General features: G+C 38.7%; 1 protein-coding gene across 3 annotated transcripts in view; it reads left to right on the forward strand.

Annotated features, from left to right (window-relative positions):
* Positions 1-5,322, forward strand: part of Kifap3 (kinesin associated protein 3) — a 138,890-nt gene extending 133,568 nt beyond the window's left edge. For 2 of the 3 annotated variants that reach the window (XM_026405250.2, XM_026405252.2), the window contains exon 20: positions 5,121-5,322. In XM_026405250.2, coding sequence (XP_026261035.1) covers positions 5,121-5,229 — 109 coding nt within the window. In that variant the 3' untranslated portion in view covers positions 5,230-5,322. Of the gene's footprint in view, positions 1-1,640; positions 1,710-5,120 lie in introns of all 3 variants that reach the window. The other variant, XM_026405251.2, reaches the window with a different exon arrangement.
* Positions 5,323-14,108: the final 8,786 nt, after the last annotated feature.

The raw sequence follows: 14,108 nt of genomic DNA on the forward strand, positions 1-14,108 counted from the left end.
GTCACTGCTTTTCTGCCAGTGCCTCTTTCTAGGTTCTCAGTACTTCACATTTGAACTTCCAGAATAGTGTCTTAAATATTTTCTAGGCTTCTGACTCTCAACCTCCTTTCCTACCACAGATAAATTTCTAAACACAGAATTAGTTTGTTCTCTTTCTTAAAAACCACCAGCATCTCTTAGAAAGCATATAGTTCTTGGCATTGTTTGTGAAAAGTTCCAGTGTCTGGTCCTTGCCTCCCTTCCTACCTTGCTTTCCCATCACTTGCTTTCATCCTGAGCCTAAGACCTTCACCATAACATGTGCTTTGCTGTTCTTTGGCCCACTCTTTCTTGCTTAGGCTACTACTCTATCAGCAATTCTCTCTTTACCTGTGAAATCCTACCTGTCCTCAGACTCATCTGATCATGCATTCAGACACTGTTGAGTGTCTCCTCCATGTCAGATTCTATGCTGGATACTGGGAGGTACTGCTGAATGAGACAGATTGTGCATTTGGTGGGCTTACATTCTGTAGGAGAGCACAACAATAAGCAAAATGATAATAGGTGCATTAAAATGGAGCTGTTTTCCATGAAGGCATTCTAGCCTCCCAAATTCTTCTCTAGCAGTGTGTGTGTGTGTGTGTGTGTGTGTGTGTGTGTGTGTGTCTACCATATATTATATTAAATAACCTATTTAGGAATATAAACATACTGATTTTGATTCTGTGTTCAGCATATTAGAGTAATTAATAAAAACAATGAAATGTTCCAGAAAATTGTTAACAAATCACTTCATACAATTTTATAAACTTCAGAGAAGTTTTGTCTCATGAAGCTAGCTCATTTCAAGTCCTTTCAGTTGACAATCCCAAAATAATTTTCAGCCACTTAGGAGGCTTAGACAGAATAGCAAGTTCAAGGCCAGCCTCAGCAACTTAATAAGGCCCTAAACAAGTTAGTGGGACCCTGTTTCAAAAAATGGGAGTTGGAGCTTGGGGAATGTAGCTCAGTGATAAAGCACCCCTGGGTTAAATCTTTGGTACCAAAAAATAAATAAATAAGTTCCAAAATAATTTTAACCTTTAATATTACACACACACACACACACACACACACACACACACACACACTCATCCAATTATACCCATACCTATACATTCAGTCTTAGCCAACTTGATAATTAATGACTCCTGACAATTTTTAAGAACAGAACAATTTTCATATACATTAATAGAGGGTCAGAGATTGGATCTCATATTCTGTACTGATTTTAGACTGCATCTTAAGTATGGTGTTAATTTCAGTTTCATAAACACTAGAAAACCAAAGTGATTTTAGCATGCAAATGAGATGATAAAGATATGCTGTGAGGACTGAGTGAGGGTGTGAAGCAGTTATATCCAAGAAGAATTACACTCCTCATGGGTCCAGAGAGTACTTCTAAAACTGATAAAACTGGATTTCATATGAGTGTAAAAAGTTTTGCACCAACAGTTTGGCATGTCCATGAGAGAGAGTCTCATTTTTTATAATGTCCACTAATAAATTTATTACCTGCTCTGTATTTATATTGCTGACTTAGGAATTTTAAAGAAGAGAAAGTTGTATTGCTCTTATCTACTTTAATAAAATAATGATGATACTTTTCACTTACGCAGCACTTTTCATCCAAGGATTTCAAAGTGCTTTACAAATATGCACTAATTAAGCCTCACAAACAGCCAGAGGTAGGTGATTTTCTTGCTTTCTACAGGAATGTCGATTCAGGCAGAGTGTCCAGAGCCTGAGAGTGCTGGTCCCTCGCTGGCTGCCATTCCCTCGTAGTGTGCTGCATGTGGAGCGTCACTCGCCCTTTCCAGGCTCCTTTTACCCTTCTGAATCATCTCAGGCTTAGAATCCTAATGAATGTTGTTAAGAATGTGCCTTAAGTTGCATATAAATATGGAAAAAATTAAGTCTGTGCTTTCTGTGTCAATTAGATTTCTAAATTTATAAAACAAACTCGAGATATGGTTTCATATTTGTTATTGGATGTTAAGTATAAATTTTTCACTTGAAGGAAATTTTCATTTTTCCTTCTAGGTAATCAAAAACCATCATTCTTGTACAATTCAGATTAATGTTTTTGGCCTTACTATTCTTACTTGCCTGTCACAACAAACCATAACCATTTTCTTTGGATTAAAATTGGGTATTTTCAAGAAAAAAATACTGCATTTTGACAATTCAAAAGTTCAATAAAGGTGATATAATACAAAATAAGTAGTCCTCTCGAGAAATAGTAGTATAGTGGGTACATATGCTAATGTAGAAGGACATAAAACTTTTTGTGTAGATTAGGAGCAGAAGGGAGACACACAGTGCAAGATAGGATTAGAGCACCTATAGAGAGCCAAGTATAACACCTCTTAGCTGTAGCAAAGTGGTCACACAGGGAAAAGCAGGTATGCTTCCCTTGGTCCTCCGGGTTCCCAGTGTCCCCAGTGAGAGTACATAAAGAGTCTATCTGCTTTGTTTAAAGGAAAACCCATCATTAGGCTTTCTTGGTTTTGATCCAGGCTCTATTCTTTAAACAAGAAGTTCATCTGTAATGTATGATGAATTCTAAAAAACTTTTGGCCAGTTGCATCCCTTGAAATTTTCCCCAAAATGATATATAAGAAGCTAAAAAGGTTAACCTGACCCCATGCATTGTAACACACAGATATCTCTGGGTAGGCTATTGCTTGCATAAAGAGAACTTTGCTACTGTTAGCCTAAAGACTAATATTCAAGAACTGAGCTCACTCATTAGTACTCAAGGGCCAGTCTTGCTTTCACTGACTTGAGGGTGCACAGCTTTGCTAATAATGTGATTAACATATTCAAAAAGAAAGAAAAAATAGAATAGCCATTTGTTAATTCACAATGAAAAGAACAGGCCATCAGGCAAATCAGATAATGTTTAAGTTTATTCTTCACTCTGCTGACAGACCACATTGGAAAACAGTCATCAAAATTTTGCCTATTAGCCATAGAAATTTAAAGAAGGAGATGGGAATTAGCAGTTTGTATAATGGCCTCAGCCTCCAAGAATCTGTTAAGTCCTCTTCTTCATGCAGACAAGTCACATTCTTCTGATAGTTATAGGTCACCACGTCACCAAGGAATTTCTTGGGCTTCTCCTACCAGCATTGTAGCTGAAAAGCTCCTTGTTGTGTGCCCATGAGGCAGTCAAGGGTCATCTGATTTTAGATGGAGCCTAATGGTGTTGCCAAAAGGCCCTCTGTGGGGCTCACTGTGAAGGTGCCTTTGCAGATATCCCCACTGGTCACTATGTGCCTCTCGTTTCCATCTTCTGCAGAGATCTCACCATACCCCCTACATTGAGAAATGAGGACAAAATCACTTTGAGTTTAACCTAGGTCTTCTGATTTCAACCTCAGAGAAGGGGTGGGGAAAAAACAGGTAAGGATTGGCTGAAGGCAGGGTGGTACACAGAGAGATGAAGGAGGACTGAGCAAAACTTGCAGCTGTGTAATTATCCCTTCATAACTGAGCTTTATTTGCTTCAGTGTTTCCAGAGAGGTTTCCAATATCCAACTCTTCCTTCAGATTTTAAACTGAACCAGGGTATCTTAGCAGTGAACAGAAGGAATTTATGGACTCAACTAACCTATGAAACAGCTTTTCCAATACCTCTAGAATAAACTTCCCCTCTTTAACCTCTCTTCCCATGGAAACAAAATAGGAGGGGTGCTTTTACATAAAAAGCAGACTTAAAAATGTCAACCAACGTTGACAAATTATGGGCACAGAGTTTTTGATAAAGGAACCTAAAAATGTTGGTTTGTCTAGAATCACTCAGTACAAATAATAACCTGACACTTTTCTTTCAGAAATTCTATTCCCCAAGGGGTAGATTAACATGAACAATATGTTTTATATGTATTTTGATTCTTTACATTTACTCTTTAATTTTCTCCTAACACACAGGAACGCACGCACAAGTCACTTAAAACATTAATTTTGAGAGTTACTTTTAAAGTGTTTCAGCTTAATCTCAGTTTGATGATGAGAGGAAGTTTGCACCAATGTGAACATATTTTTAATCATATTAGATTTTGCTGAAAAGTATCTTTCCATTTAGTACAATCTCACATAATCTTGAATCATTTAAATGTGCTTTTTTTCTGGAGCTTACATTTCCATGTTATAAATGGTTTCCTTTGACTGGAAATCAAGCCACTAGCATTCACTGCATGAGCTGTGCATGAGCATGTTATAGCTACTATATTTGCCTGGCAAAATAAGCATTTTTGTCATTTTTCTAAGTGTTGATTCCCTGATCCTTAAAAAGTACTTTGAATAATAGATTTTCTTCTAAATAATTTACTAATAGACTGAAGAATTTTTAATAATCATAAAGTGTATCTGCACTTCAGATATCTTTCCAACCCTGAGGGTTATCTTTGGGCTTATTTTATTTCCATAGAATAAGTGGAACCAAAACTTATATTTGTCTTCTTGGTGTCACTCAAAAGAAAGATACACTATTCAGAATGTTTTTGCATTAGGAATTAGAAGGATTTGAAGATCAAACCTGGCCAGTTGTCAAATTTTGTAGAATTCCATGTCTTATTCTTTCAGACTTATGATATGATTTGACCTGTATGGGAGTTCACTGTTAAAACTCAAATTGCATGTCCCTATAAATAGTAAATTAGTCCTATATCTTCATATGAAAAAGAGGCCTTATAGTAAATAGCTAAACTCTCTTTACCACATTTTTAATTTTATCATTCCCTAGCAGTGGTATTACTGATCATTGCTAGCATGCAAAATCTTTTCATATTCTGTCATAAGAGCCATTTATGAATACCTTTTTAAATAAAACTCTTTTTATCTGATTCTTCTACTTTATTTCAAATAGTACCTGATGACAGGGGTTTCTTTCTGGCATCTTATTGGAAGTAAATATACACATTTTAATGACCATATAACTTGAATAATGATAATCCTTTGTAATGATATCTCTATAAAATCACTATCACTGCTTTTAGAAAGAGAATCTTGGAGGTGTAACTTCCCAGCCTCTCACTTGACCTGCATTGTGGATATGTAATGGAAAACATGGCTGCTTTCTTTTTCTCTTTCAGCCTTGGAATAGATGGCTTTGGCCAACCAGTTGGCCTTCTTGGACGCCCTGCCACAGCCTACGGATTCCGCCCTGATGAACCTTACTACTATGGCTATGGGTCTCGATAAAATCATCCCTTTCTGTGTGTACTCTCAGCTTAGAAGAACTCTGTGTGGGTTGGGTTAACTCTGATCTTTGCCTAATAATGCATGTTGATACTATTGTGGGTCTGTGTTTCTTCTTACTTTCCCTGTTAGCTGCAGATAAATTCCAACCCTTTCTATTTCCTGTCAAGTGAGTTGATGCTAACACTGTTCACTCATCCAGCCACACCCTGATATTGAAAACCATTTACCATGAGACTCAGAAGTGAATGTTGAAAAGCTACTAGATTGGAAAACAGACACTACATTATGTACATTAAGTGACTAATTTAATTTCTATTAAAAGGACGCATAAAGTGCAAATGAATGATCCAAAGTCACGTGTTTGTATTTTTTAAATATTTTTATTAGTTGTTGATAGACCTTTATTTTATTTACTTATTTATATGTGGTGCTGAGAATCAAACCCAGTGCCTCATGCATACTAGGCAAGCGCTCTACCACTGAGCCACAGCCCCAGCTCACATGTTTGCATTTACTGCAATTCTATAGGAGTCATATGCTTACATGTGGTGCACATGAATTTTATTTCCCATACAAAGGAAAGTTTTGCCATTGAACTACTTTTTCTTGCATTATTTTCCTACTTGCAAATACTTTAGTATTTCATATATGTGCTGTTTAGTATTTTGTTTATGTACTACTTTAAGATTTATAAAAAAGAGCATCACCTTTTTATTCCTTACTATGTGCCTCAAAGGTTTCTTCACAAAATTACTATGAGTTTAATTAACAATGGAACATATGCTATGAGTGATGATGTATATGAGTATAGTCTCTTAGGTGATTTGAATTCATGTTTTCCTAATTGTAGGCTATAAACCTGAAACAACTAGCATAAATGAAAAGGATTAGTATTGTGCTTATGATTTTATTCTTCAATTTAGTATATAAGTATGGAAAAGCTAATGAAAAGCCTGATTAAGGAAAATTAAGGATCAGAATTTTGCTCACTTAAATAATCTTGTTCACTTCTTTTTATAACAGATTTGGGTGGTAGAAAGTAGAGCAGCTTGATTAATATAGAGTTTTGAAAATAATTCATTAGTTTTACAATATTGAGAAACTTACTTGAAAAATCAAGCAAATAAATATAATCCAAAGATAGTTCCTCAGTCATGTGCTATGGAAGGATATATGAGGTTTGAAAAGGAATACATAGATCAAAGATAAGACTTCTGTCCTTGAATTTAAAACCATTAGTCTAACCACACTGCGTAGCTTAATTTCTATTTTAGCATAGAATCGTAGAACTGGAAAGGTCCTTTGAAGTAAAAAAAAATCACATGAAATTTCAATATGATCAACAGATATTTTCTTAACTACCTAGTTTGTGATACAGAAGTCTATGTTGCTCTAGGGAACATCAATCTAAGATATAGTTTATGCCCTTCAACTCAAAACAGTCAATCTTTTTACAAGTGTACAATTATTTGTCTTGTTAAATCACAAACTATTGCAGCTGAAAAGGGCCCTAGAATCAGCCCTGTCCAGCTCTCATTTTTACCACTGAACAGAACAGAGGCCAGGAGAGATGAAATGCCTTGCCCATGCTCTTGAGTTTAGTCAGGGATGTGGCCTGCTTCCTCCCTTCCAGTGTAGCATCTCAGGACTAAGTATCTTGCTGGGCTATCTGTCATATATACAAAATATAGATATACATAAATGGAACTAAAAGAAGAAAAAAAGCAATCGTTCTATAGCTTTAACTTCCCTCACGTGCTATAAACCGACTTGCGGGGACCATCCCCAATTTATGTTTCCACCGCTGTGCACACTTTCTCTGTGTATTTGCATTGTTTTAAGCCTTCACAAATTTGGAAACTGTGATCTTTTCGTTGCCTTATTTATGAAGGTAAGTTTGCTAGTGAGATTAATAAGGAAGAATATCTAAAATTCTTATATACTTCAGAATTCAGAAGTTTTGGCATTGAGCACTTTTAGAGATACTATATAATGTAATATCCTGACCTCACCAGATTCTGACTGCAAATTAAGGTCATACATACTTCAATGATGTATGCTGGAAATCTTGAGAAAAATTAGTTAAAATTTCCATAAGAACCTTGAAAGACAAAATATCTTAAAAGAAACAGACTGCCTTCAGCCTCATGTGTGCATATGAACCCAGGCCTTGTACATGCTGGACAGGATCTCTGTCACTGAGCTACACCCAGCATCCTACCCTCAGAAGTCTGACATTGAGTGGCAGAAGAGAGTAGAAAATGGGCCATAGAATCGTTTTCATTGAGGAAAAGGTTTAGAACTCAAATATGTTGCACTTGACTGACTTAAAAAAATTACTTTGGTTTTGCTTTACAAAAAAGATGGGTATTCTTTAAAAAGGTTTAAGAAAATATACCTGCCTTGACTTTTTAATGAGGAAAGAAAGGGTGCTGTGACTGACTTTTAAGGCAGAACTAGCTCTGGAACTAGGAAGTCATGACTGGTATGGACACTGAACTCAGATTTGACAATATAAATAGTCGATTACAGAACTAAATGCAAGTGGAAAATATTACTCTTGAAAAAATATGTAGGGCAAAATAATTCAATAATGATGACATGATTTTAAAACCCAAGAAGTGAATCAAGGGAATATTAGAGACTTGCAAATACATACGGAATTTGGGGATCAAATCTGAAGAGAAAGGATGAAGCCAGAGCCATAATTGAGCTCTGAAGCCAATGCACATGCCTTATACCCGGACGGAATCACTAATGTAAAGTGCCTACAGATTTGAGTTTAAAATCTGTACAAGGGCTGAGTCAGGTTCAGTGGTAGAGCAACTGGCCTAGCAGCACAAAAATAAATAAAATTTATGCAAGAAATAAGATCCTCAGATGTATATAAAATTAGCAGATAGAAGCATAAGACAGACCAATCTATTTAAAAAAAAAAAAAGTATGTCAAACAAACAAAAAATGACACCTCCAGCCTGAGCTTTGGGAAAGAAGGGAGAGTGTTTCCTGAAAATTCAAACATTTGAATCATTTGAATTTGGAGTTCAAATTTGTAGTACTGTAAGCCTGAAAAAATGAACGCCAGTTCTCTGGGAGAATGGACCTTCACCCCAGGATTCCCAGGATTCTCACAAATTCTGATCAACTAAACAGGAGCTTCCAGGGAAACTTAGAATAGTATGAGGAAACAAGCCACAGTGAAAGACAGCAGACATTGTAATGTTCAGACAGAGAATATAAGACAAACGTGTTAAAGTATCTAAAGAAATAAGTAGGGCATGAAAAGCATGAGCAAGACAGAAAAGACAAACAAGAAAGATCAGACACGGAAATCCAAACATTGTAGATAGTAAATGTATTAATGGTTAATTCCAGTGGGTGAGTTCAACAGATTTGACACAGATGAGAGGAAACGATGTTACATTTTTCAAAACCAGACAGAATGTGCACCGATGAAGAATGTGTGAGTAATTCTTAAATGGTGTGGTGGAATTGATAGGACTTTTAAAAGTTATTGTAAACTTGGTACAGTTGCACACACCTGTAATCCCAGGGACTTGGGAGGCTGAGGCAGAAGGATCACAGGTTTAAGGCCAGCCTCAGCAACTTAAGGCCCTAAGCAATTTAGCAAGACCCTAAGTTGCTTAGGGTCTTATAGCTCCATAGTAAAACACACCTTGGTTCAATCCTTAACACACACACAAAAAAAAAAAAATGAAAAAAAAATTGTAATTCTAGGTCAGAACTAAATCTCTTTTCCAAAAAAAAAAAAAAAAAGCAATCCAATGTTGTATAAAAAAGCTCCAGAAAAGATTAGAAGGAATGAAACAATACTTGAAGGAATATATCTTCAGAGTAAGGAAGGGAAATTTTCAAGACAGGAAATACACACACACACACACTTGCATGAAATTGCAATGTATCAGAAAAAGAAATGGCCAGAGAGAACACTTAAAAAATAATGCATTTAGAAAGAAAACAGATCTCAACAACTTTGGAAGCAAATAGTCAATTGAAGAATATCTTCAGTGAACTGATAGAAAAGAACTGCCAACCTACAACTGTACATAGGCCAAACTCATTTGAGTAGAAAGAGGATGGAATAAATACATTAATATAAGAAAACACAAATTTTAAGGCAAAAACATTAGAGTGGTCTATCAGCTTTTGCTACATAATAAACTATTCTAAAACAGTGAATTGATAACCATTCTTGCAACTGGGAAGATTGCCAATTTGGCCCTAGTTGGTTGTTCCCTGGTTCCAGGGGCCAGAGCTACATTGCATTAAAGCTAACAAAGGCAGCAGTTCCATTTTCCAATGTCTTGTCTAGAAAGCCTTGCAGGTCAACATGCTCAGAATCATAGGCAAAAGCCTATGATCACAGCTACTCGGGAGGCTGAAGGTTGAGGCTTGCAAGGTTGAGGCCAGCCTGGGAAATTTAGTGAGACTGTCTCAAAAAGGGCTGGGCATGTAGCTCCATGGTACAACACCTTGGGATTCAATCCCTAGTACTGGGGAGGGGGGATTCAAAACCTGTGATAAAGAGAAAATCTCAAAAGCAGCTAGAGATTTTAAAGGAGGTCAGATGTTTTTTCTCATACTGAAGGTAGAAATAGGTAAATGATAAAGGTGGGGGGATCCCATGAACATAGAAGGAAGATAAGTGAAACAGAGGAAGGGAATTGAGGGGGAGGGAGGAGGCAGGGGACAAGGGAGGAAATGCAGAATGAAATTGACCAAATTATGCTGTGTATGTACATGAATAGAGCACAGTAAACTCCACCTTTATGGGTGTCTATCAATCACTGGCTAAAACGAAAAACACTAAGTAAATGGAAGAAAACCCTTAAAGTCAGGGGAAGGGAAGAGGGCAGGGAAAGGGGAAGCCCTGGGATGGTGATGGAGCATGAGTATGTCAAAATGAACCCACTGTGACGTGGAGCTGTAATGCACCAGTAAAAACATTTCTCACCATAGAAGGAGGAGAAAAGATCAGAAACAATCTAAATAAGAAGACAGAGGTACAACATCTTTAAAGTACTGAAACAACTGTCCGCCTGGAATCCTAAAGCCAGTGTGCAAGCTGATTTTATGTGTCAACTTGACGGGGCTGAGGGATGTCCAGATAGAAGATAAAGGGTTTCTGGGTGTGTCCATGAGGGTGTTTCTGGAAGAGATTAGCATTCAAGTCAGTGGGCTGAGTAATGATCTGCCCTCTCCAAAGTGGATGGACACCATCCAGTCCACTGAGGGCCATTCTGAAGAGAACAGAGAGACAAGGAAGAATGAATTCTGTCTCTTTTGTGAGCTGGGGCTTCCATCTTCTGCCTGCAGGCATCAGAGCTACTGTTTCAGGATTTATACCAGCAGCTCTCCCTCTCACCTTCCCCCAGTTCTCTGGCCTTTGGCCTCAAACAGGAATTACACTGTTTCTTAGGCTTTTGAACTCAGACTGAATGACATCACCAGATTTCCCTTTTCTCCAGCTTGCAAATGTCATGTCATGGAACTGCTTGTCCTCCATAGTCTCATAAGCCAATTCTCATAAGCAATGTCCTCTTATATATATTTTTTATGTATCTTATATCTCTATATCTATCAATCATCTATCTGCCTATCCTATTGGTTCTGTTTCTCAGGAGAAACCTAATACACCCAGTATAAATATCTTTTTAAAACTGGCCAGGCATGATGGCATACGCCTGTAATCCCAGTGGCTCGGGAAGCTGAGGCAGGAGGATCCCGAGTTCCCAGCCTCAGCAATGGTGAGGCACTAAGCAACTCAGCGAGACCCTGTCTCAAAATACAAAATAGGGCTGGGGATGTGGCTCAGCGGCCGAGTGCCCTTGAGTTCAATCCTTGATACCAAAAAAAAAAAAAAAAGGAAGGTGAAAAATAAACAGACTTTTTCACATCTAGAAAAGTTGAAAGAACTCATCACTAGCAGATCACATGCTTAAGGAAGTCTTCTAGACAGCAGAAAAATGATTCCAGGTGAAATGAATCTACACAAGGAATGAAGAATACTGAAAATGGTGACTATATGGACAAATATGCCCCTTCTGGCTGGTCTAAAGGCAAAGGCTCCTACCATGAATCACGTCTTAAGACTGGGAAAGTAAAGGAGGGAAGAAGGGAACAGGAGAAGAGAGAAGCAAAAGAAAACCTGCTAACGTGTCCTCAGGTCCCACAGCCTCGTGGCCAACAGTGGCCTGCAGAGGCAGAAGTCCCAATGCTCACAAGCTTATCAGGGATGGGGTTTTTTCCAGAAAAATTAATTTCTTCTCAAACAGGAGCAAATAATCACATCAGAACAGAGTTCTGCTCCAGCTCAGGTTTGGGATAATTGTCTTTCTTCCATTAGAAACAAAATAACTTGCTCAAACCTTATCAAATCATTTCACTAAGGCAGAGGTCTTCAGACATTGCTGACATGAAAATCACCTGGAGGGCTTGCTAGGCACTTCCAACTCTGCCTTGGGTTCCAACAGATGCAGCAAATGCTGATGTTGAATGTGACCACAGTTACTATGTAGTCAGGCACCAGAACACAAGGGTTCTGCTTCCACAGAAAAGGTACTGACGGGAAAGTAGACACAACAGAAGGTACCAGCCTAGTTCCTGCAAGCACACAATAGATAATACACACAAAACCAGCTGTCCTCGTCACAGCACATGGTTGTGAGTGGTCACAGATAGTGTGGTCATCCCTCACACGATTAACAGTGTAGCCAAGATGGTCACAAAAGGGAAAGTGCAACCTTTGTTCACCCTACCTTAGTGTTTTTCTTATTGTCCATCTTTACCAGATGACAGTCATCTAGTTCCTCAGTTACTGCTTTCTGCTTCTGCCTTCACCCGCACTTCCATTTCTTTTAATCAAGGCTTTCTCTGAGTAATCAGGCCCCTCATCCTGCAAAATAAGCTGGTGCTAACGGAAGAAATTTCCTATAGCCTACACAGCCCTATTCCCCTGCTGGGCAAATTCATTGTCTCCTTGGAGGGACAACTCCAACAGTGTTTCTTCTTTTGCATGTGAAATTGTCTATTGACCCATCAGCAAGAGAGAGTGGGGCAGGGAGCTAAATATAACCAGGTACCTCATAAGCCTTTCTGAAAATCATTCTTCCTCTTCCGTATCTGGTTGTTATCATTCCTGATGTAGCATGGAAATGCCTTAGAATGTCTCCCAGTGTTTGCAATACCTTCTTTATATCCTCTGATAAGTTCCCTAACCAATTGGTTTACTCTTTTGCCTATTTTGTATCAATTCAGTTTCCCCAAATCTTCTCAACTGTCTTTAAATAGGTCATGCTATCATTCCATTACTCCAATTACACTCCACTGTAAGCAAAATAAAAACAAAAATTCCATTGTATATCATGTTACTTGTTTGTTGTTGAATAGATGTTATGTTTGGTAAAAGATGGGGCTTCCTAGTCAGTACCAATGTCTCAGGGGGTGCACACTTTGCCCACAATTCTTCTGACGTTGGACTGTGCTTTGGCAAGTCACTAAGGCCAAGCAAGGCACCTGCAGATGCCAGCCCTGAGTGCCAGTGTAGGTAGTAGTCAATGTTGTGTCCTTGTACATTTCCCATGTAACTTGCCTTGTTCCTTCAGAAATAGTCCCCTCTCGCCCACAACTCAGATGAGACAAACTGGATTTGAAAGAGCTGGCTGCAACATTAAGCTAAGAAAGCAGCGAAAAATCACACAACACAGACGAAAGTTTTTCAAATTGAGGGCGGGACAGCTCTGTGACCTTAAGGGCTGTTTTCACAAAGGAGTTTTGATAAGAATGTTCTTCACCAAATAAGCAAGGAGTGGGCTGACCTAGTCCCAATGGGTAACGCCCAGGTCCAGGGCCAGGAGAAAGCAGACGTCTTTGCCACAGCCCAGACAGCGTGCCATGCCAGACCAACACCCCCATGGCTCCAGGCCTCGAGAGGATGCTTCATATAGCTCCGGGGGTGGCCCCCCACAGTCCCCTGGGAACACCGCCCTGGGATCTACTTAGAATACTTGACAAGCTGTGACACTAAATGGGAGTATATTTTATTTGGCTTTCACTAATTTAGATCCCAGTTTTTACACCTCAGTTACATATTTGGGAGTGTCTTACACACAAGACCCCCATTAAGACACTTCCATGAAAGAATTCAGTGGAGCAAAGTCTCCCCACTGCCCCAGTCTTCCTTTCTATGGGCTTCTGGATCGAGTTAGAGCATCCATTTTGTGTCTATAAACTTCCTCATCCACTTATTATCTCTATATATGGCCAGTCAATTGATAGCTCTCTTCCCAAACTAGTTTTTACCTTAATTATCTAGCCATTTTGTTTCCATCTTCTGGACCATAGAGTCAGCCCATCTGGCACAGACCACAGCTTTTTCTGTCTTCCTTGAAACTTCCCGAAGCTCAGCACATTGTGCCAATTGGCTTGGTCCTTCTGTGAGGGAAGGTGGAATAGAAGGCAGAGCCCAGCATTCAACCTAATTTCAGGTTGTGATGGCATTGCTACCCTTGGCCTACAAGTAGTCTGTGTTTCTTACTGCAAATCCTGCCAGAGTTGTTTCCTTTTAGCAGAGGCTTCCCCTTGATCTCAGTTGACACAGCCATCCCTTAGAACAGTGGAGAACCAGTGTTTGCATTGCCACGTCCTTGTGAATGTAACAGTTTGGATTTTTCCTTGAAGTGCCCCTGTTATTTTATTTTTTAATTTTTTTTAGTTGTAGATGGACACGGTGTCTTTTTATTTTATTTATTTATTTTTTGTAGGTGGTACCAAGGATCGAACCCAGCGCCTCACGCATGCGAGGCAAGTGCTCAACCACTGAGCCACAGCCCCGGCCCCCCTGTTATTTTAATTGGGTC

This window comes from Urocitellus parryii, chromosome 9, assembly GCF_045843805.1.
Source record: "Urocitellus parryii isolate mUroPar1 chromosome 9, mUroPar1.hap1, whole genome shotgun sequence".
Lineage (NCBI taxonomy): Eukaryota > Metazoa > Chordata > Mammalia > Rodentia > Sciuridae > Urocitellus > Urocitellus parryii.